Source organism: Gymnoscopelus microlampas (assembly GCF_963454915.1).
Source record: "Gymnoscopelus microlampas genome assembly, chromosome: 1".
Classification (NCBI taxonomy): domain Eukaryota; kingdom Metazoa; phylum Chordata; class Actinopteri; order Myctophiformes; family Myctophidae; genus Gymnoscopelus; species Gymnoscopelus microlampas.
Window position 1 is genome coordinate 30,142,297 of NC_139962.1, and position 26,590 is coordinate 30,168,886.

The 26,590-nt window shown below is 41.1% G+C and overlaps 1 protein-coding gene across 3 annotated transcripts in view; it reads left to right on the forward strand.

Annotated features, from left to right (window-relative positions):
* rnf111 (ring finger protein 111) overlaps positions 1–24,941 on the forward strand; it is a 44,555-nt gene extending 19,614 nt beyond the window's left edge. For 2 of the 3 annotated variants that reach the window (XM_084065234.1, XM_084065235.1), the window contains exons 4-16: positions 5,207–5,361; positions 7,513–7,713; positions 8,415–8,566; positions 8,687–8,914; positions 11,840–12,104; positions 13,785–14,157; positions 14,654–14,779; positions 15,599–15,707; positions 17,882–17,962; positions 18,802–18,897; positions 19,190–19,282; positions 19,735–19,835; positions 21,878–24,941. In XM_084065234.1, coding sequence (XP_083921360.1) covers positions 5,207–5,361; positions 7,513–7,713; positions 8,415–8,566; positions 8,687–8,914; positions 11,840–12,104; positions 13,785–14,157; positions 14,654–14,779; positions 15,599–15,707; positions 17,882–17,962; positions 18,802–18,897; positions 19,190–19,282; positions 19,735–19,835; positions 21,878–21,998 — 2,101 coding nt within the window. In that variant the 3' untranslated portion in view covers positions 21,999–24,941. The remainder of the gene's footprint in view (positions 1–5,206; positions 5,362–7,512; positions 7,714–8,414; positions 8,567–8,686; positions 8,915–11,839; positions 12,105–13,784; positions 14,158–14,653; positions 14,780–15,598; positions 15,708–17,881; positions 17,963–18,801; positions 18,898–19,189; positions 19,283–19,734; positions 19,836–21,877) is intronic. The other variant, XM_084065236.1, reaches the window with a different exon arrangement.
* Positions 24,942–26,590: the final 1,649 nt, after the last annotated feature.

Here is a 26,590-nt window from a genome sequence, read left to right on the forward strand (position 1 = left end):
GTCTTGGCTTGCAGGAGAATGTAGAGTCAGTTGATTGGGGGGAGGGGGGTGTCAGTGGTCAGCAGCAGGTTGAGCAATGAATGATCTTACAGTGCAAAGGAGTTAATTTGTATGTCTGGACGGTGTATTGTTGGCATACACACTGTGCCCATGCATTTTATACATAATATGTATAAAATGTTATAAACTATATTATAGTTACTAACATTTTGAATGTGATTATTCACAGTAGTCACAATATTGCGATTTCAGGTCAGTATAAGTTATGACATTGCTTAGCAATATCTGTCCAAATAATAACATGACGGCGTGGGTTGTGCATTTAGTTATTCTGCTTGGGCATACAGCCAGGTGCCTCAGGTTGTTTACCACTTTTCAACTGCATCGTGCCATTAGCTCCTCCCCTCTCAGCTCCCCAACTCCCAGCCTTAGTAGAGCCCATAGCTGTGGTCCCAGTGGTTACCCCCCACATTACCCCAGTGCCTAGCCCTCGCTTCTCCCTGGAGCCTTCAGGTATTTGGCTCGTATCACACTACAGTGACAAAACCTCAGGTTTTTTGCCAAGCCCCCCCGGTCCCATAGTGTTCATGTTTACCGCTATGTACTGTTTTCCTCTCACTTAACCCCCCCAGGGGGCTACGGTGGTAAACAGATATTTACAAAATAATCCCAGGTCTATCTTGTGGGTAATTAGGGGCACCTCCCTAGTGGGCATTCTTGGTCCCTAGGTTCAGCCCAGAGCTGAGGGCCAATTAGACCCCAACATAGCCCCCAATCTTCCCCCTCTACATGCCACCCTCATTGTGTGTGTGTGTGTGTGTGTGTGTGTGTGTGTGTGTGTGTGTGTGTGTGTGTGTGTGTGTGTGTGTGTGTGTGTGTGTGTGTGTGTGTGTGTGTGTGTGTGTGTGTGTGTGTGTGTGTGTGTGGGGTTGTTCATCTGCTAACCCAAGTTTTTTTTATTATTATTATTTGTACTACGTTGTACAGGGAATTGAAGAATGGATCCCACTGAACTAAAGGGAATCCCCCTCTTATCACTAGCAGTGGTGAGAATGGCATTTCCTGCTCTGAACTGCATGAGTATATATGGACTGTGGATGGAGTCACTCTGAACAGGCTTATGTAAAACGACTGCTTCTCAAAGAACAGGTCTAGAATTTAACTAAGAACTATTCTATTTCTCGCTCCTATGGAGTTAAATCCTCATTATTGTATATGTATTCACCCTGAACCTCCCCAACCCTCCCAAACTAGCTTGTTATTGCCTAACATTCTAACCAGTAAGTGTCTGAACATACTGTATGTATCTGCCCGTATATCAGGAAGATCATCCCTTGGTTGAACTAGCTGTGCTGCAAGGCACTAAGATCTGACTGCTTCCATTTCTCTTATTTTATTTAGTTATGTATTAATTAATTATTCAAGTTGCCTGGGAATAATAGTGCTATCCTCTAGTTGCATATTGTTGCTGCAGGTGTGTCCAAAACCGTTACTTGTCAGAAATGAATACAATAACCTGTGTTCCAATATGTCCAATGAAGTTATTATTTAATCACAAGCTCTTAATGTACTTTTCATTAGTTAGATAGTTATAAAGCCCACAGACAGACTTGACCATTTTTTGTCAACGAATTGCAAAAATAGCCGATCTACAATGTTGTAAGCTTGTAAAACTATAAAATAAGGCTTAATTGGTAACTAAAGCTTTCAAATAATTATTGTGGAGTAAAAAGTACAATATTTGCCTCTGCGATTTAGTGTAACAGAAATATGAAGTATTAATGAAAATACTCAAGTAAAGTAGAAGTACCTCAACCTTTTACTTAAGTACAGTACTTTTTATTTATATGTTTATTTGACAGGGACAATACAAAAAACAATGAATCAGTTATAAAAACATGAAACCGTTGCAATTGTACAAGGGGTTTATAGCCAAGGCTAATTTGCGACCCCAGTCCCTGGTTAGACCTTTCTATACAAATTTAAATATCTACCTAAAAATTCTGTTACAAAAAGCACATGCATGAAGCTCTAATCTAAACAAGTACAATAACAATAACATTCCCAAATTACATTCATGAAAGCAGTGACATTTACGTTTAAAAACGTGCCTAACATTAGTGTTCACAGCTTTGGTTTGATTTCAGCCAGTATTTAACCTTTTCATTAAATATTTTGAGATCAGTTAGTTTTTTTATTTCAGTTGGTAGGGCATTCCACAAGTGTATCCCTTTCACTGAATAAGATGACTGACCAAAAGTGGTGCTGCGCATTGCTACCTTGTGGTCTCCATTCGCTGATCCCCTGGTGATTCTATTAGTACCCGTCCCTTTCACCTGAGGACAGAGTACATCTGGGGCAAGATCATTAACACATTTAAAAATCTTGAGTTAATGTACTTGGTTACTTTCCACCACTGGGGAGAAGCACACCTTATTTCCTGGCCTCTCACTCTCGCCTCAGTGAGCGACAGAGCGACAGGAGCCTTTTTGAGAGAAAATTAAAAGGAGGGGATAAAGGAAGGGTGAGAGAGGTAGAGTGCAGGGGGTGGGAAAGTGTACGATAGAAATGCAGGGGGCGTGTATTTAGTGTTGAGCTAAATAATAGTAGCTCTGAGAGAACAAAACGTTCCTGTTTTCTGTAAGCGCAGTTTCTAACACGGATGGCCCTTGTGTACATCAGATATTTAACATAGCAGAGAGACAAGTACATTAAATATTTTGGGAACTTCACTGAAGCGTTTAAAATAGCAACAAGATAAGTAAAATGTGGTTTCAGGAATCATTTTGGTAGCTGTTTTTCTTTATTTCCTTTGAATCTATGGTGTATGTATTTTTACTTTGAGTTGTGTGTGTGTGTGAGTCTCTCTCTATCTCTCTCTCAGAGTTAGCTTCAGTGCTAGCCATGTCAGCTGGCTCTTATTTACATTCCAGTCAAGCGTTCCAGCAACTCCGAGAGACGGGCTGGTTTGGTGCTTGCTATTCAGAAAAACAACGGGGGCCACCATAGACTGACAGCGCTTTTTTTGTCACTTATTACAACATGAGCTGTATTATTAAAAGAAAATGACATTTTCAGTACTATAAAAATAGAAATGGCAGCGCATTATTTTTCATTTGCCCTCAACATAAATTGTAATAATTGATAGGACATATCCTTGTAGTTGAAACATTTCACATATGACTCTTGTTGACCACCCACCAAGGTTTTGATCAAAACACCACTAGCCTATTCTCAAACCTGTTGAGAAAGGTGAGTTTTATTTGTTGGTTCTTGTGTTAAGATATACTCCGCAGCCGTAAGCAAATCACTTCAAAGTGGTAAAGCTAGGCAGTAAAAGAATAAAAAATCAAAGAAGGAAATCAATATTTGACAAATAATAGGATTGTGTGTCTGAGTTGTTGGCAGTTATTCATCACACCTGACGTGACCCCGTCCTAGTTGAAATCTGACAATAACTGCTGGTCGACACATTCAAAGTATGTTTTGTTAGAATGCAAAAGGAGATTTTGCTTGCTACCTCCCTAGAATAATGGCTTAGGGTTATCCTAACCTTTCAACTATAAATTCCAACCCACTGTAAGAGATCATTTAAATTTCCCTATACATGATTGCCTGGCTTTTAGGCATAAATGAATTACAATGTAGTGTAAAAACACACCCATTACATCTACCCAAAGAACAAGCAATGGTATGGGAAATTAAAAACAATTATATTTGGAAGTTTAGTTAAATAACGTTTATTTATATTCATGTTTTCCTTTCTAAACAAGATAATTTGACTTTGAGCATTGCTGCTATCCCTCCCATGTCCTCCTGTGGGAATGGGATATCCTGGCGGCATCTAATTCAATGGCCTCTGCTTCATGTGGGCTTGAGAAGAACGACTGTATTCAATGGGAAATAAACACTATACACAGCAGCTGTGTAACAATAATTTCAGCAGCTGTGTAATGCGCAATGTCCGCAGTTCCCTTCTGGCTGGGAGAACTGTTGTTGCATCATGTCACAACCCCCACCCCCTTTTGTTTTGTCTTTCTAGCCTCTCTACTGTCCTGTACTATCAGGAATATAAAAAAAGCAGAAATTACAAATAAATACAATCTTTAACAACTGTATTTGTGGTAAAATGGACTCAATGTTTACATTGATTACACTTATTTTTTGTCTCTTATGCAAGACCAATGGTGCACATTCAGCTTTCAGTTTATATTAACATAATGGCTTATTTGACTAAATTCATCTAAGCAATAGAATACTAGCTATGGCATCAAGCATAAGAAATCATCCTTTGAGAGAGCAAGTCAGAATTTTACTTTGAGAAAATATGTCTTCATGGCTTTACTTAATTTGTAGCAATCAAATATCTTGACATATCTGATAAATATGACCAACAAATTCAGACATGAGCAACATATTTGATTGTTGAATGAGGTACAATTCAGCCTTCACCCTGCTTTCCTGTTCATGCATTCTGAAGCCTAATGTATGCGCCGTCACGTGACGGTGTTGCGCGCCAAGAACGCCCAAGAATAGCAGACCTATAAGCTCACAGTGTGGCGCGTCTGCAATGTGTGCGCCGCGTTGTGAGCTAGTAGATCTACTACTCTCGGCACGAGACACTGTCGTGTGATGAAGTATGAATCAGGCTTCATGCTGTCGGTTGTCTGTCTGAGGCGAGGTTTGTTTGCCTCAGCTCTTGTTTTCATTTAATTCCTCAGTGAATTCATTCAGACAACATTTAAGAGTTGGGATGATCGCAAGACCTGCAGTATATGCTCTAATCTTAAATAATGCCAAATGCAGTTTATTGGCCAGAAATACAGTACATTGATAGATATGTGTGTTCATTCCCACATGGAGTGATGGTAAACTGTGTGCTGTGAGTGTTCATGTACATTGTTTTGGTTTTCGCGTCACTGGTCAGACGTAATCGTCATCACAGAGGAATGACGTGCTCGGTGCATGTTTTCCATGTTTCTTAAAAAGCTGCACAAGGGGTTTCTTGTCCTTACAGGTCTGAAACCTCGTGACAATATTGTCCTCCTCTGCCCCGGTGTACCACAGCCTTCTAGTCAACACACTTCCAATCTAAATGGCCATGAGAAACCAGCAGCGGAATAGTAGCAGAACTGAAAACCTCCATGAGGCCTTTATCAGAGTTCCCTTACTTACTGGACTGTATCGGATGTCTGTTTGTCCACAGGTCTCGCTCAGTGGGAGGTCTGAGCAGGATATGGACGACCAGTTGTTCCCAGAACCGGCTCCAGGAGCCACGCGGACGCCACCGGCTCTCCACCGTCATCCAGCCGCTGCGCCAGAGTGCCGGGGAGGTGGTAGACCTCACTGTGGATGAGGATGGTAAGAATAAGCCTTTAGCGAAGTCCGGTGTCTAATTTATGGTTTTCAGCTGCCTCGATTCTCGTCTTTCTTTCTTCGGATAGAGGCGTTTTTCTTCTTTTTTTTTACTTCAGTGCTCTCTGTGAGTTCTGACCTCTCCTGATCAAATGCACTGTGGTTTCTGTAGCACTGCAGCCTGCACTCACTCTGAGCTTTTTGTTTGCTCCCAGCGTCCATGACGTTTGTTGCTTTGTGGAATTTCATAGAGCAGCACGTTCTTCATGCAGGATTTAATCTTATTGCTATTTATATATTGTGATATTAACCCTCAATTGTATTTAAATGCATGTGATATGGATATCATATCAGACCTAGTCCATAAAAGAACACAGAAAAATATCCATAATCTAATTGATATTTTTCTGGGTGAAGCCCTGAGGTGGACGTTAGGTTTAACTGTTCATTTGACAAGAATAATACAGAGAGCCATAATCTTTTTTAATTTCATCACTTTTATGCACTGAAATATTATGTTGTGAGACTATGATAAATAAAAGAAACCTTTTTATTTGATATGCTGAAATATTTCCCCCGGTCTGCATACAACCTGATCGAATTGTGCCTTGGAGAGAGAGTGATATTCCTTTAAACAATAAACTGATACCAATAAATCTGTATTTAATTAACCACTTAAATCCTATACATTATTGATCAGGTCACCCAGTGGTCTGTACAACTACGTGGCACCCTACTTTTTTCCCTATTCACCAAATGTCTTTGCCGAATATAGCTGATCTATAAACAAACAAAGCGCCACCATGTGAGCTTGTAGATCTGCTATTTTCTCTGAAAGTTTGCCTATTTTCACAGAGATTATGACATGACCACAATAGGGACACTAGGGGGTTCGTGTTGTTAAGCTTTCCAGCCCTGATGCCTTTTGACCATGTGTGTGTTAGAGTTGGGCTTCAGGCGTTTCCATTTCTCTGCATGCATTTGATATTCTGAGAGACACATTCTGTCCACTTGGGGCAGTATACATACTAGTGTGTAGGGATCAAAACTACTGTATGACTCACTGACTAGACTACACAGTACAATCCAGGCTTTTAGTTTAACTCTGAAAGTGTCAAATGCACTCACCACGTATGCACTCACCACGTATTGACCGCTGAGTTTTAAGCACCCAGTGATGAGTCATTGATATATGAGGATAAAGGGAGCCTTGGAAAGCATTGTGCTTTCCTCAACCAAGTCTCGTTTGTTGTAGCACTATTTCACACACCGTACAACAGTCCTGATTTCATCCAGATAAAGCGTTTATGGGACTGTCAGCTCCAAGCCTATGACTGATAGCAGAATAGCAGGAGCAGTGTGAGATATTAGAGCATTTGCATTTCTTTGGAGAAATTAATTTGATTCTGAAAGGCAGATGGATGAACACACGCTGGAATACTAATGAGTTCTGCGCCTGTCTGTCCCTGGCTGCCAGCACGCTGCACTGCAGCCACTATCCGAGCTGAGCTCCAGCATGAATGTGCCACCCCGTTCATATTACAATTATTCTTTGCCATGAAGTGTGTGTGTGTGTGTGCGCGTGCGTGGACAAACTTATAACATCAAATCGGTTAATTTGGGATGCATACATTGGTGGGTCAAGGTTAGATCAGGTCTGGTTAAGGTTAGGAGAAGGGGAATGGAAGTTAATGCTATGTCCCTAATGGTTTGCAAAAATATTTTGTGTGTGTGCGTGCAGAATCTAGCAATTGACTGCTTTGAAATTAACATACTAAACGATTGGCAGATTTACCCAGGAATATAAAACAAAACTAAAGCAACTGCTTGCAATAAGTAATCAAAAAACGAATGTTTGATGACAACAACCATGAGCACACATCCTAAACCTTAAGACCACTCGGACATTATTTGTGCACAAAGCCTTTTTGCCACCTAAACCTTAAGACCACTCGGACATTATTTGTGCACAAAGCCTTTTTGCCACCTATTTGAACTCGGATTATTTCACATTTGTTTCGTAGCGATTATTCTATTCTATTTTTTGATTGATTGCAATAATCGGAAAGGCACATTTTCCTTCGATACTATGTTTAATTTTTTAATATATATATCGATTTTTAAAATACATTTTATATTGACTTTTCTCTCCACCAGATCTCTCAGTTGTGCCAACCACCTCTGGCAGCGTTCACCATGCTCAGACAGTCAGGTCATCCTCGTCATCCTCGTCCCATCATGCCTCTACCTCAGAGCTTAACGACGCCGCAGGCCCTTCCACTAGCTGCTCAGGCTCCGCCCCTGACAGCACGCATCATGCTCACGGGTCTAGTGGCTCCACCCGCACAGCCACTGATGGTAAGACCCAAGCAGGCCGTGGCGTGGCTTATCTCAAAACATTTTCATGTCAATGACCGCCAAATTGATATGCAATTTGGCCCCCGGACTCCCATCTGTAATGGTTTTGTGCCCTGGGACCCCCATAAGAGAAGATTTGTGGTTAAAACATTTCTAAATTATTCAAAATGTTTCAAAAATAGCAGATCTACAAGCTCACAACGTGGAGCGTTATGAGCTTGTAAGATCTGCAATTTCTAGTATAAAGTATAAAATAGGTTTAAAGTGATTAAACTGATTGTGATGCTATTTTAACTAGCTGGGGACCCCCTGGAACCCCATCAAGGACCCTTGAGAACCATTGGGTTATCCTGTTCTTTAATTGTAACGTAACAACCTTAGACAAATTCCTTGTACTGTATATCGTCTCTGTCGGGTGGAAACCTCACATGTCCAAAACTGTTACTTTTTAGGATTTAAAAGTAGCAGATCCACGCGTTTTGAGCTTGTGGATCTGCTACTTATGATGCTTTTGTGTGACGCTGTAATATGATCAGGTAGGGCGTTAATTTACGAAAAAACACAAAAAGTTTGGATTTGAAGATAGGAGGTTTCTGTCCAACAGCAACGATATGCAAAAAAATACCTGGGTATAACTTTTTTTTTTGGGGCGATTTGTCACATTTTAATGCCAACTTGCTATGTTTCATCTCATTCACCAGATGATAGCAGGCGAAGTTTGTCGAGTGCAGCTGGAGGCAGCGGTGGGACGGCCATGCCCAGACTGCCCTCCTGCTGCCAGCAGCACTCTCCATGCGGAGGCCCCTCGCCCGCTCACCTGTCCCTGAGCCACTCACACTCCAGCTGCTTGCAGGTAAGGCTGCAACCATCCAATTATTTTTCCAATTAAGATTTTGAAAAGTTGAAAATAGATATTTTTCGAATAGATCAAATTCGATTAGTTTGATTAAACGCTGCACCCCTAACTTGACAGGCGTCATCCTCCCAGCAAACCGGCGGCTCCCAGCACAGCCACAGCCACAGCAGCGCTCACCACTTCCTCCACCACTTGCACCACCCAACCCCACAGCCCGCAGGCTCCGCCCTCCCCTTCCCAGAGCCCAGTTGCCCCGTGGAGCGGCCCACCGCCCTGCCTGCTGCTGGGGTCAGCAGCAGCAGCAACTCTGGTGGCAGCGGCGGCACGGCCCAGTACCATGACCAGGTATATGTCTGCACTACGGCCGCACCCGTCCATTGTGATTTAACATTGTTTCTCTAGTTCATATATAGCCCAATTAAATAAACTCATCAAAGGCACCGCTTCCTTCACACAGGGTGTGATTTTTGATCAGCTAAGAGAAAAGGCGGCCTTTACTTAGTGTTATGAGAGTCGGGGAAACGTAGTCATTATTTTATGAATGATGATGATGACCAATGTCCTTGTGTGAGAATGTATGTGGAAAATAATACCAATATTGCTCCCTTTTATTAACACATTGGGTGCCAGAGGTTTATTAAAATATTATACGTTGAGTGCCTGCATTTCTTCCATCCACTTGCGTTATACGTTTCGTGCTGTAGAAACCCTGACGCGGAAGTGCATGTAAACAAAGCGTGCGTGCGAGACGGCGGAGGGTCCCGACTAACGCCTGGAACAATAATATTTCCAACGCGATCCTCCATTGCAGCGTGATCGCCAATCGAAAACGGCTTGTTTCCACCACGTTAAAAAGAAATGGAGATATTAACACATTGACCACCAGGCCCGTAGCCTACGGGCCGATAAATCCAACCGTAAAGCGCCGATCCCGTAGCCTACGGGCTGTGGTGCTTTTTCCTTTTTTTCAAAAAAAAAAAAACTTTTTTCAATTTTCGACACGGACCATTTCATTGTAACACCACCGGAAACAGAATTACTCGGGATCCGGTTTTGCCGATCCCGTCGGCCCTCGTTGTAATGACGAAACTGAAACCCTATTTTCTCCTTGTAGTTTTTTCTCCTCGGTGATCACTGTTTAACATAAACCGTTCTAACTACAACATGGATGCCCCGTTTGACACGTGGTCTTCACTGCTCGAACGAGGCAGATGTCCGCGATGTAAACAAACAGTGCACAGCTCAATCTTACTGATTTTAACAAGGTCTATGGCGACGTAAAAAAAAACAAAAAACAACAATAAAACGTTGGCACTGGTGAGTACATCATGAGATTAACCTCCGACCGGAAGGATTTTTGACATGGAGCCACATCCAGCCTCTTCTTCTCAGAAACTCCTTGGGTGATCCCAAAGTTTCGTTTTAGCGCCCCACGTGGGCCCCTCGTATAAAAATAGAATTGGGTCAATAACGGTCCGGACCGTTTTCGGCACTTCTCGTTTGGATCCTCAAAAACGGTCCGGACCGTTTATGGCACTCGATGTGTTAATGGTGGGCCTCCAGATTGAAAGGAAATCAGCCGAGAGGTATTACAGTATGGTTGAACATGGTTATTGTTGTGGCTATTTTTGTTAGCTTTATTAGCTTTATTTTTGTCTTTATTTTTCAAGGATTTGTGGTTCGTTGAAGATGAGTTCCGCCATCTATTTAAGTCATAATTCTGTGTTCCTGAATGGTACTACGCACACAGTCTCATTCAGACAAGTCTGTGTCAAAGTATTTGTTTTCTACACAGCAGAAAGGAGACTAGCAGTGCTATATCCCATACACTGGCATATTGTAGGTGATTAAAAGGCTTAGAACAAACCTCCAGCGGGCCTATATAGGCAAATCGCTAAGATTTTAACATAAAGGTTTCAAAGGATATTGTTAGAAGCCTTCCCCGAAGCTAAATGTGCCGCTGAATAATTCAAATTGTGCTAATTGTTCAGGGCAGGATTGTTTTATTTACCATCAAAGCCTGACGGTGAACCAGGCTTATTAAGAAGTATTGTTTAGTTGGGGCCTTGGGGTCTCTATCTGAGGTTCTGGTTAGCGGCATTCTTCTGAGCCTCCTCTGACCCTTCTTGTCTTCCTCTCAGTGCACTGGATCCTCAATAATTGATGGCATCCAAAAATGGGTCACCAAGAAATGGTTTACATGTTGGAGGCATTGAGTTAAAATTCCTCGGCCTTTGATCAGGGGTGACTAGCAGAAATCACCCTCAGCTTTGGTATGCCTCAGTAGGTAGACTGTTTTATGTTTCGTAAAATACATGGGAGTTCTAGTCATCTCTGCCAGGAGATCATGCACTCGCCAGTGTGCGTATGTGTCCGCAGATAATCTTGCATACTACTTCGCCGATCAGTGTTATATTCCGTGCACTCGCTGACATCTCTTCTGTGTTTGTTTTTGTTCACAACGTGTCGCATCCCGACACATTGTGATTGTAGATTGGCTATTTTCGGCTTTTTAACGTGTTAATTCATCGCAATCGTAGTATTGATTTGATCATATCGCCAAGCCCTACTGCCTAGAATCTATACTTTTATAATTCTTCTACGTTATCCACATTGTTCTGGTTATAGACAACATTTGGCAGCATGCTGTTCTTCTTGTTCTGTGAACGTGTAACTACAGCAATCGCATGGCTTTAAAGTAGGGTTACTCAGGTCCGTTTTGATTTGTGGTTAACCCATTCAATCCGGGAACGCATCCGTGTCATTTTTATGATTTCTTTGGCTACGAGTGTCGTGCTATGAGCTTGTAGATCTGCTATTTTTGGAAAGAAATCTTGAAAATATGTGCAAATCTTTGAATATATATATTTTTAAAGCAAAAATTTGTAACTCAAATCTTTGCTTCTGAGGGTCCCTGAAACAACACATTTTGAGATGGGGGTTTGCGGCTAAAATACATATAATTTTGGGGGTCCTTGACACGAAAAAGTTTGAGAACCACTGATATAGAAACATATGTTTTTCAAACTATAGGATTTAGAAGGCATTTGTAGAATCCCCAGAAGCAAAGATTTGCACAAATTGTCGAGATTTTTCAAAAATACCAGATCTACAAGTTTGTTGTATATCTGCCATTCTTGAATAGCCAAAGAAATGCAAAAATGACACAGTTGCGTTCCCGGTCTTAATGGGTTTAATGGGTCATCCGAGCGGCATGCCCCTCCCATCTCACGCCTCTCCCTCCTTATCCCCGTGTGCTCCCCTCTATAGCAGACCCTGCCAGTGGACCTGAGCAACAGCAGCGTGCGGAGCGGCGGGAACAACGGGGCCGGTGGCTTCCACACCAGCACCTCGGCCTTCGACCCGTGCTGCCCCGGCTCCACCTCCCGGCCTCCTCCCACCTACGTGTCCCAGCAGCAGGCCACCCCCGGGCCCAGCCAGCCCGCCGTGGTGGACTCCTTCAGTTCGTCCATGGTGGCTCAGCCCCAGCCCCAGCCGCAGCTGTCCTCCTGTAGACATTACATGCACCCCTCCTGTGAGTACAGTAAACGCCTCGTAGGTCTGTCACATTTATTACATCGCTGTTGTTGTCGGGTAGAAACCTCTTATCTCCATGTTTTAACTTTGTGTGTGTTTTGTTTTTTCGTAAACTAAAAAAAACACAAACTCAAAACATTGCGCTTCGCGCCGCGTTTCCAGCTTGTGGATCTGCTACTTTTGAATTTGAATCCTGAAAAGACATTTTGGACATATGAGGTTTCCACCCGACAGAGACGACATATATCGCCTGATCGCTATTATTTGAGATAATCACAATTATTTTTGCATAATCGTCAGAATCGTTTCCATTCATCTGTATGAATTAATCTGTTGAAAAATGTGATGCCACACGCTGTTAGCTTGTAGATCAGCTATTTCCACAATTCTTTATCAAATGTGAAAGTCTGAGATTATTCAAAATGGCTTATTTTGGTGTACTACATGTAGTACATTATTTATTAATTATTTACATAACTGGTATCGGTCATTGCCAGTAACGTCTTGGTATATTTATAAGTTAGTTATACTTTTGTTTATAAAGCCTAAAAGGCAAACACATTTTTTTATTTATTTATTTATACGCTCCGATGCCAAGCACAATTAAACCGTTAATCACAATTATTTGTACGATAATTCATCGTCGTCAACTAAAATGTCATGATCGTGACAGCCCTGGATCAAATAGGGGTCCGTGGCCTAATGCTTGCCAAACTGGGGGTCCTTGAAACTAATACGTTTAAGAACCACTGCCATAAATGTATATATCATCGCTGTCAGGCAGAAACCTAACCTCTTATGTCCATATTTGAACTTGTGTTTTTCCGTAAATTAAAGCCCTACTTGATGATTCTCAGCGTCACATCAAAAGTAGCAGATCCACAAGCTTGAAACTTCGAGCTTGTTGATCTGCTACTTTTCTTATTTTTGAATTTGAATCCTGAAACAGTTCTGGACACCCCGACAGCAACGATATATGAGAAATCATCGCCACTAGTATGATTTCACTAACTTTATTTTTGTGTGGCATAGAAATATCTAGCCTTCTATTTAAAAATAAATAATATAAAGCATTTGTTTGCAGAGCCTGTCTTCAAATGATTTATATAAGTGCAACCCGTGCTTGCAAAATTATGCAGACCGCTGCACTCCTGAAACCTAGTGCTAATAGTAATTAAGAGAGCCTGATGTTTAATGTGCCAAGTGCTGTGGGATCGGTACAAAGTAGGAGCAGTTAATTGCTCATTGTCCTCAGAATAGCTGTGTTTTTTGGAGTGGTGTGAAGCAGTGTGTACTGAGGGTCTCTGTAGGGGGTGTTCATGTTGGTAAGAACAGTTGTGGACAATGCATACAGTTAATATCAATGCATTGCTGTATTGAAATTTAGAACATAAAAAAAAAACATTTTTTAAACAAAAATTCAGACATTTTCAGAAATGTTCAAAAACTGTTCCATTTTGGTCCTCTAAAAACAAAAAAACAAATCATAAAAGACAACTTATAACAACATTAAAAAAAGAAACATACAGCACACAATACATACCATACTCACACAGATACAGGAAGTACAGCGAGCTGGCCTGTCTTGATTTTCTATTGTTTGTCTTGGGTGGAATGCTGCCGGAGACCAACTTCTTCCATATTTCCTCTTTCCTCTCCCTTTTTCGTCCTGACTCAGACGGGCACCTAGCGCGCTCGCTGCACCATCAGCCTTCCTCTTCCTGTCCCCATTCCCACGGAAACCCTCCGCCTCAGCCCCCGCCCCAGCCCCCTCCACAGAGCGAATACGTCATCCCCCACCCCGTCCACCCCTTCCACACGCCCCTCCCCTCCCACCCCACAGGTCACGCCGTGCCCCCCGCGCCTCCCCCGCCCCTGCCCGCCCATCACCTCTCCAGCACCAGTGCCCCGCTGACGCAGCACCTGCCTACGGACCACCAGACCCTGCCGCATCACATGCCGGCCCTGGGGGCCTCCGTGCAGCGGCTCCATCAACACGAGATGCTGCAGAGGATGGAGGTCCAGAGGCGCAGGATGATGCAGCACCCCACGTGAGTACTGACCTCACCCCACTGGGCTCAGTCTCCACACTGGGTTCAAGCCCACTAGGTTAACCATGGTTATTATAGTTTTGGATTTTTCATGAATTCATTCTTTTTTTGACTTATTTTATTTATTTACTCTTCAGTTTAGTTTTAATTCGTTTTTAATGGGAGTTTTCCAGTTTTTTTTGTTGTTTTTTTGAAACATTTTTGAAAAAAAGATTCAAAAAGCTCAGACAAAATGTCAAAATAGATACAAGCTCATAACACATCGCAAGCTTGTTATCGTAAGCTATTTTCAAAATGTTTGAAGATTTTTGACAGTGTTTGACAACAGGGCTCCTGCTGCACAACTAAATGACTGCATGAAATATTGACTAATTGAAATATTGACTAAAACTAAGGACATTTTGTGTCTTATCGTTTTTTTTGTCAAATATAGTTTTTGTTACTTCTAGTTCACTATAATAACCAATTTAACTGTGTGTTCCCCTCTCCCTTGCAGACGAGCGCATGAGCGCCCGCCTCCACACCCCCACAGAATGCACCCCAACTACGGCCACGGACACCACATCCACGTGCCTCAGACCATGTCATCCCACCCTCGCCAGCCTGAGCAGAGGACAGCTTGGTCAGTATTACCACTTTCAACCTGGCCTCCCTATTTCGGGCATGTCATTATCCTACTGTAAATGTGTGAAATATCTGTGTGTGTGTGCGTGCGTGTGTGCGTCCGTGCATGTAGTTCACGTGTCTCGAGACCGCACAACCAATCTAATTCAAACTCGACGCACGCATAGCCGACGGAGTGTGGTGCACGGCATCGAGTCGGTCGGATAGACGGGTTGTCCAGAGGCTCCGATCCGACCAATATGCCCATATATAGGCATAATATTGAGGTTCGGTTGTCCAGAATGACCGATCCGACCGACATATGGACATACTGATGACATCATGGATCTCCAAATAGATACAGAGATATCCGTATATGTGCATAAAAGGAACACAGGCAGACAGACAGATATGGGCATGTAAGGGGCAAGGAGAGACAGATGCAGAGATCTCCATGTTTGGGAATAAAAGGGACAGACTGGTATAACAGGTACTCTGACAATGGGTACAACGGGTATTGAGGCATCTATTCCCAACTTGCATCACTCCCGACTAGCATCGTTCCTGAGTAGGCCGGTACCAAATGCAAAAATAGTACATCTATAAGCTCACAATGCGTCGCGATGTGACATGTTGTGAGCTTTACTTTTCACCTAATGACATGCCCAAAATAGGATGATCGGTTATTTGATGAAATTATCTTCTTTTTTTTTGTACGTAATTGGTTAAATCAATTAGTTTGATTAACTGCTGTACCCCTAGTTCTATTTAGCTGTGGTACATGTAAGCATGCTGTTCCTGTGACGACTGACATGTCTGTGTGTATTTTCTTAAACAGGGAGCTGGGCATAGACGCTGTGGCACCGTACCCTTCAGGGCACCTGCACCCCCACCTACCCCACTACCATCCTCCCCCAAGACTGCACCACTTCCCCATCCCCTTCATGGTGAGACCAGTTCACAGCACAAATGCATATATTAGCATAAATGAGAAAGTAAACTGTTTTTATTTGAAGTATGGGATAGATTAATTATGATAGTCCCCTATTTATACCATCGCTTATTTCAAGGATGGTTTGGTGAGTTGTATGAATAATGCATTGGCAATTAATAGAAGTCTCATCAAGCATTTCTGGTGCGTACTCGACAAATCCAGAAGCCTTGAGACAGTCTGCATACATGCTTTTGACAGTATATGAGCACTATTACTTTATTCAGGGTTTATACCTGTATTAGAAATGTCCAAATTTGAGGTGTGTTATAAAATCTGAACTCCAACAGAGCATCTTCTAAACTGGAATTGTGTACAGAGCGTGTAATATAATGACACCGGATTATGCAATAAGGTTTCATAATAATGGTTTTGCTTTACAATGACTATCATTTAATACACACACAGATAATGTGACAACTTGCCAGATAATGTAATATCAAAATCATTGTATTTATATAAACTTGAACACATTTCAATGCATTTTGCACAGACAAACTGTGAGTAGCATACATGCACACATGTATGCTACTCGCATACGTACATGTGCACACGTTAGCTCTCTTTTTCTCTCTCTCTCACTATGGGCCACTGAAATCGTGTCCATACTAATCCAGTTAACCCTTGATCTGGACATGTCTATGCTTGGAACATTTAATAGGATTTCACCCCTTTTCAAAGAACTGTCTGAGCCATGTTTGCCCTGGATCGATGTGATAGATTCTTTGGCTGAAGGTTTTGAGTTAGCTAATGTCAGCGACTGTTCATTTAGTGTTATGAATCTGTTCAAAGATGAAGCCGTGGTCTTGAAAAGCAAATTGGATAACTTTTCTGAAGTTAGTCGATGGATGAAGGCCATTAACACATTGACTGCCTGAATTATTTTCACTGCCTATTGTTATTCATGCCAGAGATTTTTCAATGAAAAAACAAAAAGTACTCAGGAGCCAAGATACAAAATGTTAAAGTTTTAAGTTAACAAGGAAGTGGATGAGAGTAAAGATCTTCGAAAATTCATATCTCCTTGGTCTTTGGGTCAAATAAAAATAAAAAAAAGTAAAAAAAAATATTTATTGCAAAGTTATAGGTTTTAGATCATTTTAGAATGCTATTTAATACAGTTTTAAATTGTTTGCCATTTCGTGGGTGTGGGTGTAGTCAAATATTCGAATAATCGTTATTGATAGAATTATAGTAATCTAATTTCATTTTGGCCTCTTGTACACATCTCTAAAACACATCACTAGTGTGTGTGGGGCGGGGGGGGCTCCTTTTACACTGTTTCACACATTTTATATTAGGACATTTTTCCAGTCAGGAGATTTTATTTTGCTTTAATCCATGTGAGCTTGTAGATTGGCTATTTTCGCCACCTTTGCCTGACATTCAAGTACGGCGAGTTGAAATGGAAGTAGAAGGTTTCCACCCGGCAGCCATGAGCTCTCTTTATGTCACTCTGAGATGGTCCCAATATGTCCTCTCTGTCTGGAACAGTGCTGACACATTGACAGCATGTATATAGATAGACAGACAGACATATAAACAACAACAACAACAACAACAACAACAACAACAAAAACATTCACATTCTACAAATTCCTTCTGAATCAGTAGTTCTCACACTTTCAAGATTTTTCAAAAAGGTTCAAAAGTAGCAGATGTATAAGCTGGCAGCACGGCACGAAGGGACGTGCTGTGAGCTTGTATATCTGCTATTTTTGAATAGCCAACACTAAAATGACACAGATTTTTCCCCGGTTTTAACGGGTTAACAGTTGAGGAACGAAAACAGGTATGTAATCTGCTGTTCAGCGAGGATGCACTCAGCTGTGTATACCTACTATATACCCACAGATTGTGGTGTTTGTCATTGTGAAGTATGACTTTGAGCTGCCAGTCATCTTGTCCTCTTGGACACTGACCAAAACATAAAACTAATCAAAGCCAGTGCTGAAATTTTGAACTGGAAAAATGTGGAACTTAAAATGGAAGCTATACTGTATAAGTCAACTGAATTTTAAAAGTGATTGCTGAAGTCATCCTAGGAGTAGGACATATTATTATATTAACTTATTCCATTACAGCAATTTGTAATGTCTTTTTCATATTTGTGTGTATCCTCCCTCACAGCACACTGGCATATCTGAAGTGACTTACCCACATATTCGGTACATCTCATCCAGAATGACTGGCTTTGGAAGAACTTACGAGGTAAGATTTCAGTCAAAATATGAAAATGCCATACAATTCACTTCTAGTCTGTGTTGTGGTTAGCCAAGCCTGTGCATTGTGAACAGGTTCCAGGTTCACTTTGCCATTGTATTTTAGCCCTCTAGGCTTGCTGTAGACAGATAGGCTGCTGTGCCAGCATTGAAAATGGACAATAGTGTCCAACAGAAAGAGAACTGAGCATCATCAGAGCTGCAGTTGACCAGAAATAGAATCGAGTCCTCTTTCAAATGAACTGACAATGTGAGAACTCTGTCCCTTTTCTGTTGATCCACTTCTTGGTAGACTTGAATGGGTTTGGTTCGTTTTAAAGGATCCATATTATGTGAACAAGGCCCTTAGTTCGGTTCATAAAAAAAAAGTTTTTCACATATAGATGTGAAAAGACTCACAGATACTGAAAACCCATATCATACTAAACGCATTTAACTGGATGTGTGTGGAAGAGAAAAGGGGCTGAATAGTGCAGGAACACAGTAGCAGTACTAAATAGACATATAGTATTAACATAAGAAGATAAGATCATACATTTCTGTTTGTCATCATAATGCAGAAGTAGAACATCTTATTATAAATACAGGCACACATACATGGACAGCCTTCTGGACGGCACTCAGAAAATGCACAGACGACAAGCTTTTGACTTGTGCCTTTTATTGGATTGAATTCTTGTTTTTTTATTGGGTGGTCTTGTATGTCCAGCTGTGCATTGGCTTTGTGCAGGGCGAGCAACATTTCTTTCTCTGCTGCACAACAAAAGCAAGGTGAGAGAGAGCTGAGCTCACGGCCGTTTCTTTTGTTTATCTCCTTTCATTATTCAGGATCTTCTGCATTTAGAGGAGAGATTGGGAACTGTGAATCGAGGGGCCTCTCAGGGAACCATAGAGAGGTGCACTTACCCACACAAGTACAAGAAGGTAAGAGCATGTCTGTGTGCATGTGTGGAGTGGATAGCTAACTGTTTGTATAAGTGGATTATATGGCCATGGCATTTTATGGAGATTTTTTCAGATATAGATAGATATATTTTGCATGTCTGTTAGTTGTTCTGGGACAGAGTGCACAGTGGACTTTTTGTGCTCGTTTCAAAAGACTGATGTGTTGCCAGCATTTCGCAAAAATATTTATGTAGTAAATTGTCGGGAAAGGTTCCATAGTTTTCCAAATGTATCTAAATAAGCAATCTAACACCCCTGCTGCCCAATACAGAAGGTGTTGGAGACTGAGAGAGACATTGACGAACAGTTAACCCCTGAAGCATGGGCATCTATTGGGAAAAATATGCACGCAACCACAGAATCGGTGAGAAATAAATGAAAAAAATCAATTTGGAATCATGTCTCTGCTCACATATACAGTAGATGTTAGACTTGGGGGCCAGGGAATTCGGCTCTAATAGCATAACGTTTACCTTTAGAGATGACAGACAAGAAGCTTGTTCTGTTGCCAGGACAAAATGATCCATTCTCTCTGTCCATAAAGGAATATAACATGTTCATGTTCAATTGTGTGTTTTATACATTGTAACCCCACTATTATAGACCATATTGTGTATTGATTCATTCAAACATAGTGTTCTACTTAGCAGATATAAACATATATATTATATGCATATATATGTTCTACTATTATTCCCCCCATTAAGTAATGAGTGCTATGAGCAACAAATGAGACTCTGCTGACTGAGGCAACGCAGCTGTTTGATCACTGTGCCTGAAACGGTCCGTTTCTCCCATCTTTTTTCTGATGTACAGAGAAAGCTTGGCAAGGAGGAGGAAGACGAGGGGGTGGATGAAGATACAGAGGAGAAATGTACCATCTGCCTGTCCATACTGGAGGAAGGGGAGGACGTCAGGTAAACCAGTGGTTATCAAACTTTTTTTTTAAAGGACCCCCATTTTATTATGCATTAGGCCACGCACTCCCATAAGTCCTGATAGTGTACAAATGGAACCAAATGGACTGTTACGAGTCCATTCAGTTCCATTTGTACACTCTCAGTCTTACGGAACTTTTAAGGGTCCGTTTGGTTCCTATTACTATCAATCGTTTAGCTGGGGGACCCTCTGGAAACCCCTCAAGGACCCCTGGGGGTCCCCAAACCCCACTTTGAGCACCTTTGAGGTAAACGGCTCATCTCCCTGGCTTGTTTGCATGTTTTTCATTTGCTGTTGTTGTGTGCATGTGTGTTCAATTAACGCTCGTCAGCGAATGCAGACACGCTTGTATGTGAGGCGTGGTTGCTTTCTCACACTGACACATTTTGGAGTTGCCGAAATAACAAAATAAGCCGAAAGTATAGTGCACAGCAGAAAGATAGAAAAAAAGAAAGAAATAAAACAGTTCCCCAGTGCCTAAATATGACTGTCCTCAAGGGAAAGCTTTTAATATCCAACATTCTTTTAAAGGTTTCTGCCAATCATGTTTTAAGCTTTCACATTGAGAACAACATTAAGTACATTCTCTGGTTCTAATTGATAAAGCCTTGAAGCGACACTTGGCTATTTTTTTATATTTGCAGTGCAATTCATTTCCCCAGGCAAAATGGTACAGTACACAGTGTATTTCTGACGTGTATAAAAGGTTAGACAAATATCTCATCAGTGATGGTACTAATGTTCCTACCCAGAAGTGGTGACGTATTTTTCACTCATATCCAGTGCTAGGGTCTCTCTTAACTTGGGACTAGCTTATTCGTCTGAGAGGGCTGCTTGAGCAATGTGTGCCATATCATTACAAGATTTAAACACAACTGCAATAACCTTGAAATCATCTTTAAAACGATTAGGTGGATTAACTTCAAAACAGACGTATTATACGGTATGCTTCCCTGAGTTTTGAAATAGCTCTCAGTTTTTGGCAGAGCAGTGAGAAGGGCTTTGCAGTAATCTTAGCCTGTAAAAGCAAGCATTTTGTGTTTGCCTGAGCCCATTTGTAGAAATTGGCCTAGCTTAGCAATATTCTGAAACAATAGAATTTTACAGGGCACTCCTGAGTGTTAATTTAACACAGAGTACAAACGGAACCAAATGGGCACACAAGGGTCTATTTGGATCCATTTGTATACTCTTAAGAGTTAAAGCTGCAATCCGAAACGTATTTTAATGAATTATGTTATTTTAACCAATCTGTATGGTAGAGTATATTAATATACAATATAACTAGTATATCATCTCTTTCGGGTGGAAACCTCATATGTCCAAAACTGTTACTTTTCAGGATTCAAATTCAAAAATGGCAAAAGTAGCAAATCTACAAGCTCAAAACGCTTCGCTTCTCACGTGTTTCCAGATTGCAGATCTGCTACTTTTGATGCTTTTGTGCGACGCTGTAGTGTGATCAAGTAGGGCACTAATTGTGAAAAAAACAAAAAAGTTAAAACATGGAGACAAGAGGTTTCTGCCCGACAGCATCGACATCTGCAGTGGTTGGAGGAGGCGGCCTCCTTACGCTCACATTGAGAAATGTAGATACTGGTAGGACACCTACTGGTTGACAAGTAGTACAGCCTGAAGCTCATATCCCCCCTCCCTAGCCAAGCAGGGATTATGTCTTGAAAGATCAGTAGAAAATTGGTTTCCCACTCGGGGGAGCTGGGTTCAATTCCCGGGTAGGACATGGAATTTACGGATTGCAGATTTAAGTTAACACTGAGGATTTGACTGTGTTGTTTATACTGTCTGCTATTCATTTATTTATTGTAATGTTTTTGGAAATGTGACCAGTATAATGCAGGTTTTAAAGTGTTTAACCACGTAAACCCTGTAGCCTACTTAGTTGAGTGGAGTCCCCAAGGGAGTGTATACTAGGCATCCTCATATTTTTGCCGAATAGGGATGCTAGGGTTCAAGAGGTTAACGATTTTGTTTGACTCACCTCTCTTCCCCCCCACACCAGACGCCTACCATGTATGCATCTCTTCCATCAGCTGTGTGTGGACCAGTGGCTCCTCACCAATAAGAAGTGCCCCATCTGCAGAGTGGACATTGAGGCGCAGTTGTCTGCTGTTGAAAGTTGATGCTGTTTTTCTAACAACCCTTTTGTTTCAATTTTCTTTGTCGTTTATCATATTAATTTTCTCCAGTACTGCAGTCAACCAAAGATGGCATGAATTACCTGCTCAGCTCTAATAAGAAAAAGAAAAAAAGAGAAAAAAACAAACAAGCAAAAACACCTGACAAAAAAGCACCAAGCCTAGAGTGCCAGCTATCACATAGTACAACTGCTAGAATTCTCCATTAAAGGGGCACTTCACTCAAAATACAAAGAAATATGTTTTTCCTCTCACTGGGGTCGCTTTCCATCCATCCACATAGTTTCGGTGTGATTTGCAGAGATTTCTGCCATCAACCAAATACAATGCAGCTCAATGGCATTTTGTTTGTGGCACTCAAAGTGAAAATCTATCAGAAATCATGACCTGGTGATAATACACAGTCCTTGTTTTGGACAGTTTCATTGAGAACTATTTTCTGCTGAAGTATGCTCGCCAACTGTCTTATTGACTTAAAGCTACGATCTTTTAATGAATAAAATATTATTTTAACCAATCTGTACGGTAGAGTATGCTGTTTTTATAAGGGTATAAATTTAGATTTTATGTAACATATGTACATAGATTGTGCAACACATTTAGTTATCAATTGGACTGATGACTACAATTTTAAGCTGGCCATTGCTGTTTGCTATAAAATTGCACTGTATGTAATCTGTTAATCCATTAGCCTGCTGTAACTGATGAAACACATTGAAATTAACACAACCATTCATGTCGCCCAGTCATTTTCAATCATCAATATTCAAATAAACAGATTACATAAAGGTTGTATGTTTTAATCTCACACTGAAACGGGTAACTCTTGATCAAGTAAAGCTGATTTTAAATGGGTCTCTTCTTCCCCTGTTAAATATTGTTCATTTCAATTTGAAATGTAAACCCTAGGTGCAACTCGGACCATGACAAGCTGTTAAAAAAAATAGAGCTTTCCAGAGAATTAACAAGAATTGAACGTTAATTCTATCCTATAACTTCTAGTTATTTGGTGTGTGGATATTTGATAACCCCAAACAAAGTTTGATTATTTTAACGGGCACCTATAGTCATGTGAATTGATTCATAACCTCAAACCTGATTGGATCCTTTTAATCAAAATCAGGCGAACAAATGCTGACAGGGATTATAATATAATCCTTGTACCATATAATCATTATGGTATAATACGTTAAATACCATTTAAGTAGCACATGTACAGTAGTTTTGGAGGTGGTCTCCCTACTCTTCGATGGAGAAATTGAGGCTCTTGTTTTGGACACTGAATGGTTGACAAAGTCAATGAAGTTATTTGAAGTAGTTGGCACACCAGATTGGACATTAGATACGGCCGTCATCTATATTGTAGTTAGGAGGACATCACTGTAAATATCTCTCCATCGGCAGAAGGAGACCACAGACAAAATTAAGGGATGGCAGCTTTAACTGCAGAAATCTCCAAACCTCAGCAAATCACGCCAAAACTATCTGGATGGATAAATGCCACTCAGGGTAATGGGAAAAACATGTTTTTGTTTTGTATTTTGGGTGAAATGCCTCTTTTAAGGATTTAAATTTTTTATTGTATTTATGAAGCTTTTATGTAGCTTTTGATTGTTTCCTCAAGTGTCATTTTCTTTGGTTTTGTTTTATGCATGTTTCCTTGCAATGCATTTCTTTGCACATATAACGTGGGCTTAACATGGCCTAACAACTTGCAGGTGAGGATTGCTGCTCTGGTAAAGAAGCATTTCTGTAAACCTAATGCCTTGCTTTACTGGAATAGAATGTCAACCTCCATTTAAAAAAAAACATTGCAGGATTCATCTTACCAATCATTGTATTGATTAGTTTATGTTTAGAAGATGTGGATTGTTAGTGAAAGATGTTTTTTAAGTAAATCAAAACATTCCTAATTAGGAAAAAAAATAACCATGTCAACAGATCAGCTGCTGTATTAGTGCACACCCAGTATTTCTAGAGTGGAAATAAACTCCAATGTTCACCTCACTCACCAGAATATGCACATGCTTTGCTATACCATGACACCTGTCTCTCCCCGCACCTTCATTTTTGACTCAACACCATTAGCAAGTTATCTAATGTATTCTAGAGAAGAAGAAACTGAATGTCACAATGTTCTTTTTCAACTGGATGATTGTTGGGGTTCTGCTGAGAAAGTCTAGTCTGTTTTGTTGGGATGCATGATGCATCCCTGCAGATAGGCCCGAGATGCTTCCAAAAGGAGGGGATCTCCGGCCCTCGCAGGTATTAACCGTTTCCGACTGCCTGGGAAAATGTGTCAAATGGAAACTGAGAGTGGCATTGACTTTATTCCTTCCTTTTTCCGTTTTAGCTGTGTTTCTTTCAGAGGGAAATACAAAGCTCAGTTTGAGGCAATGATTTACTGTTTATTCTCATTAGATCATCTATTAATTCACCCTCTCTTTTGTCTCTCTGTTTATAATTATGCAGCAGTCTCCATTTTTTGCTGCTGGAGAAGAGATAACACTAATATTATTGACTAACTCACTTGCATATACTTGCACAAGAGAGAAAAGAAAGGAGTGCAACAGTGAATATGACCGTGCGCTGAGGCCATGTATTTCCACTCTGAATATTAAAAAGAAAAGGAAAAAAAATAGACTAACATTATGAATGGAGTGTTGGAATGCAGTACTTAAAGCAGGTATCCATGCATTCATTGACTTAATGGCACCAGGATCATATTCTGTGGGATTTATATTAGTTTTAAAAAAAGTAATATTAATAAACTTGGATAACTCTTTCTTGAGTCCTTTCCTTGGTGTCCTTTTTGAAAAACACATTTTTTTTTTGTCAGCAAGACAAGCATTGTAAAGCATTGTGTTTACAACCAGGTAACATTTTTGAGTAGATCATTAGCAGACCATTCTGTACATAATAAAGTTTGTTTCAAGTTTAAAAAAAAACGTTCATACTGAATAGAGGTATTTCTTCATACTGAAACAATGAAAGGATGCCTAATTCTATATTTCATTTATACTTTGTATAAAACGGGTTTGTAGTTTGTTTTTGCACTTTTTTTCTTGTCAAGTTCTGCATTCAAAAAGACCTATTCAACTCTGTCACTATAAAATGCTATTTTCTGGGGCATGTCCTGTAAAAAGAAAGAGGGGGAAAAAAGGGAAAACATCAAAATTCTTTCCCTGACCTGCTTACACGCATGAATGGTCATTTCTAAAATTTTAATAATGTATTCTCATGACTGTGACTTTCCTTAACAAAAGCAACCTTTCAGGGATAGTGGGAACACATTTGCTCATGGCTCCACTTCAAATGGTTACCCACATCTGTCTGTGTTTGAAGCTTTTTATGGTTCTATCAATATATATATATTTTTTAATAGCAACAACATTTTAACTACAATATAATGACACCTATAGCTTAAAACTTAACATTATTCCATGTAGATGTTTATTGATCAAAATATAAAATATTTGGGCTACTGCCATGGTCTTTGTCACCCTCTACAGGATAAAGCATGCAATCAGAGATGGGCAGTATTTTAAATACTTTTTTTGTATTTGGCTGGGACGGAAAGAATTATGTGTCATTTGTATCAAGATAATACAAGGAGCTGAAATCTTGTATTTTCTGTATTTTAAATACCTAAAACGCCAGGGAAAAGCACAACAGATGCATTGTTCGCCCTGAGAATGCTGATGGAGAAGTATAGAGAAGGACAAAAGGAGCTACACTGTGTATTTGTAGACCTAGAAAAGGCATACGATAGGGTACCAAGAGAGGAGCTGTGGCACTGTATGAGGAAGTCAGGAGTGGCAGAAAAGTATGTGAGAGTAGTACAGGACATGTATGAGGGTAGTGAGACGGTGGTGAAGTGTGCAGTGGGAGTGACAGAGGGTTTCAAGGTCGGGGTGGGATTGCATCAAGGGTCGGCCCTCAGCCCATTCCTATTCGCCATGATGATGGACAGGCTGACAGATGAGGTCAGGCAGGAGGCCCCGTGGACCATGATGTTTGCAGACGACATCGCAATTTGTAGTGAGAGCAGGGAGCAGGTAGAAGAAAATCTAGAGAAGTGGAGACATGCACTGGAGAGAAGAGGGATGAGAGTGAGCAGGAGCAAGACAGAGTACATGTGTGTAAATGAGAGGGAGGAAGGAGGGGGGGTGAAGATGCAGGGAGTGGAGGTACCGAAAGTGCACGAGTTTAAATACTTGGGGTCAACGGTGCAGAGTAGTGGAGATTGTGGCAGGGAGGTGAAGAAGAGAGTGCAGGCGGGGTGGTGCGGGTGGAGAAGGATGACTGGGGTGATCTGTGACAGAATGGTACCAGCGAGAGTGAAGGGAAGGGTCTATAGCAGTGTCGTGAGACCAGCCATGCTGTATGGACTAGAGACTGTGGCACTGACCAGCAGGCAGGTGACGGAGCTGGAGGTGGCAGAGATGAAAATGCTGCGCTTCTCTCTGGGAGTGACGAGAGTGGACAAGATCAGGAATGAGTACATAAGGGGAAGCGCTCACGTGGAACCGCTGGGACAGAAAGTGAGAGAGGCAAGACTGAGGTGGTATGGACAT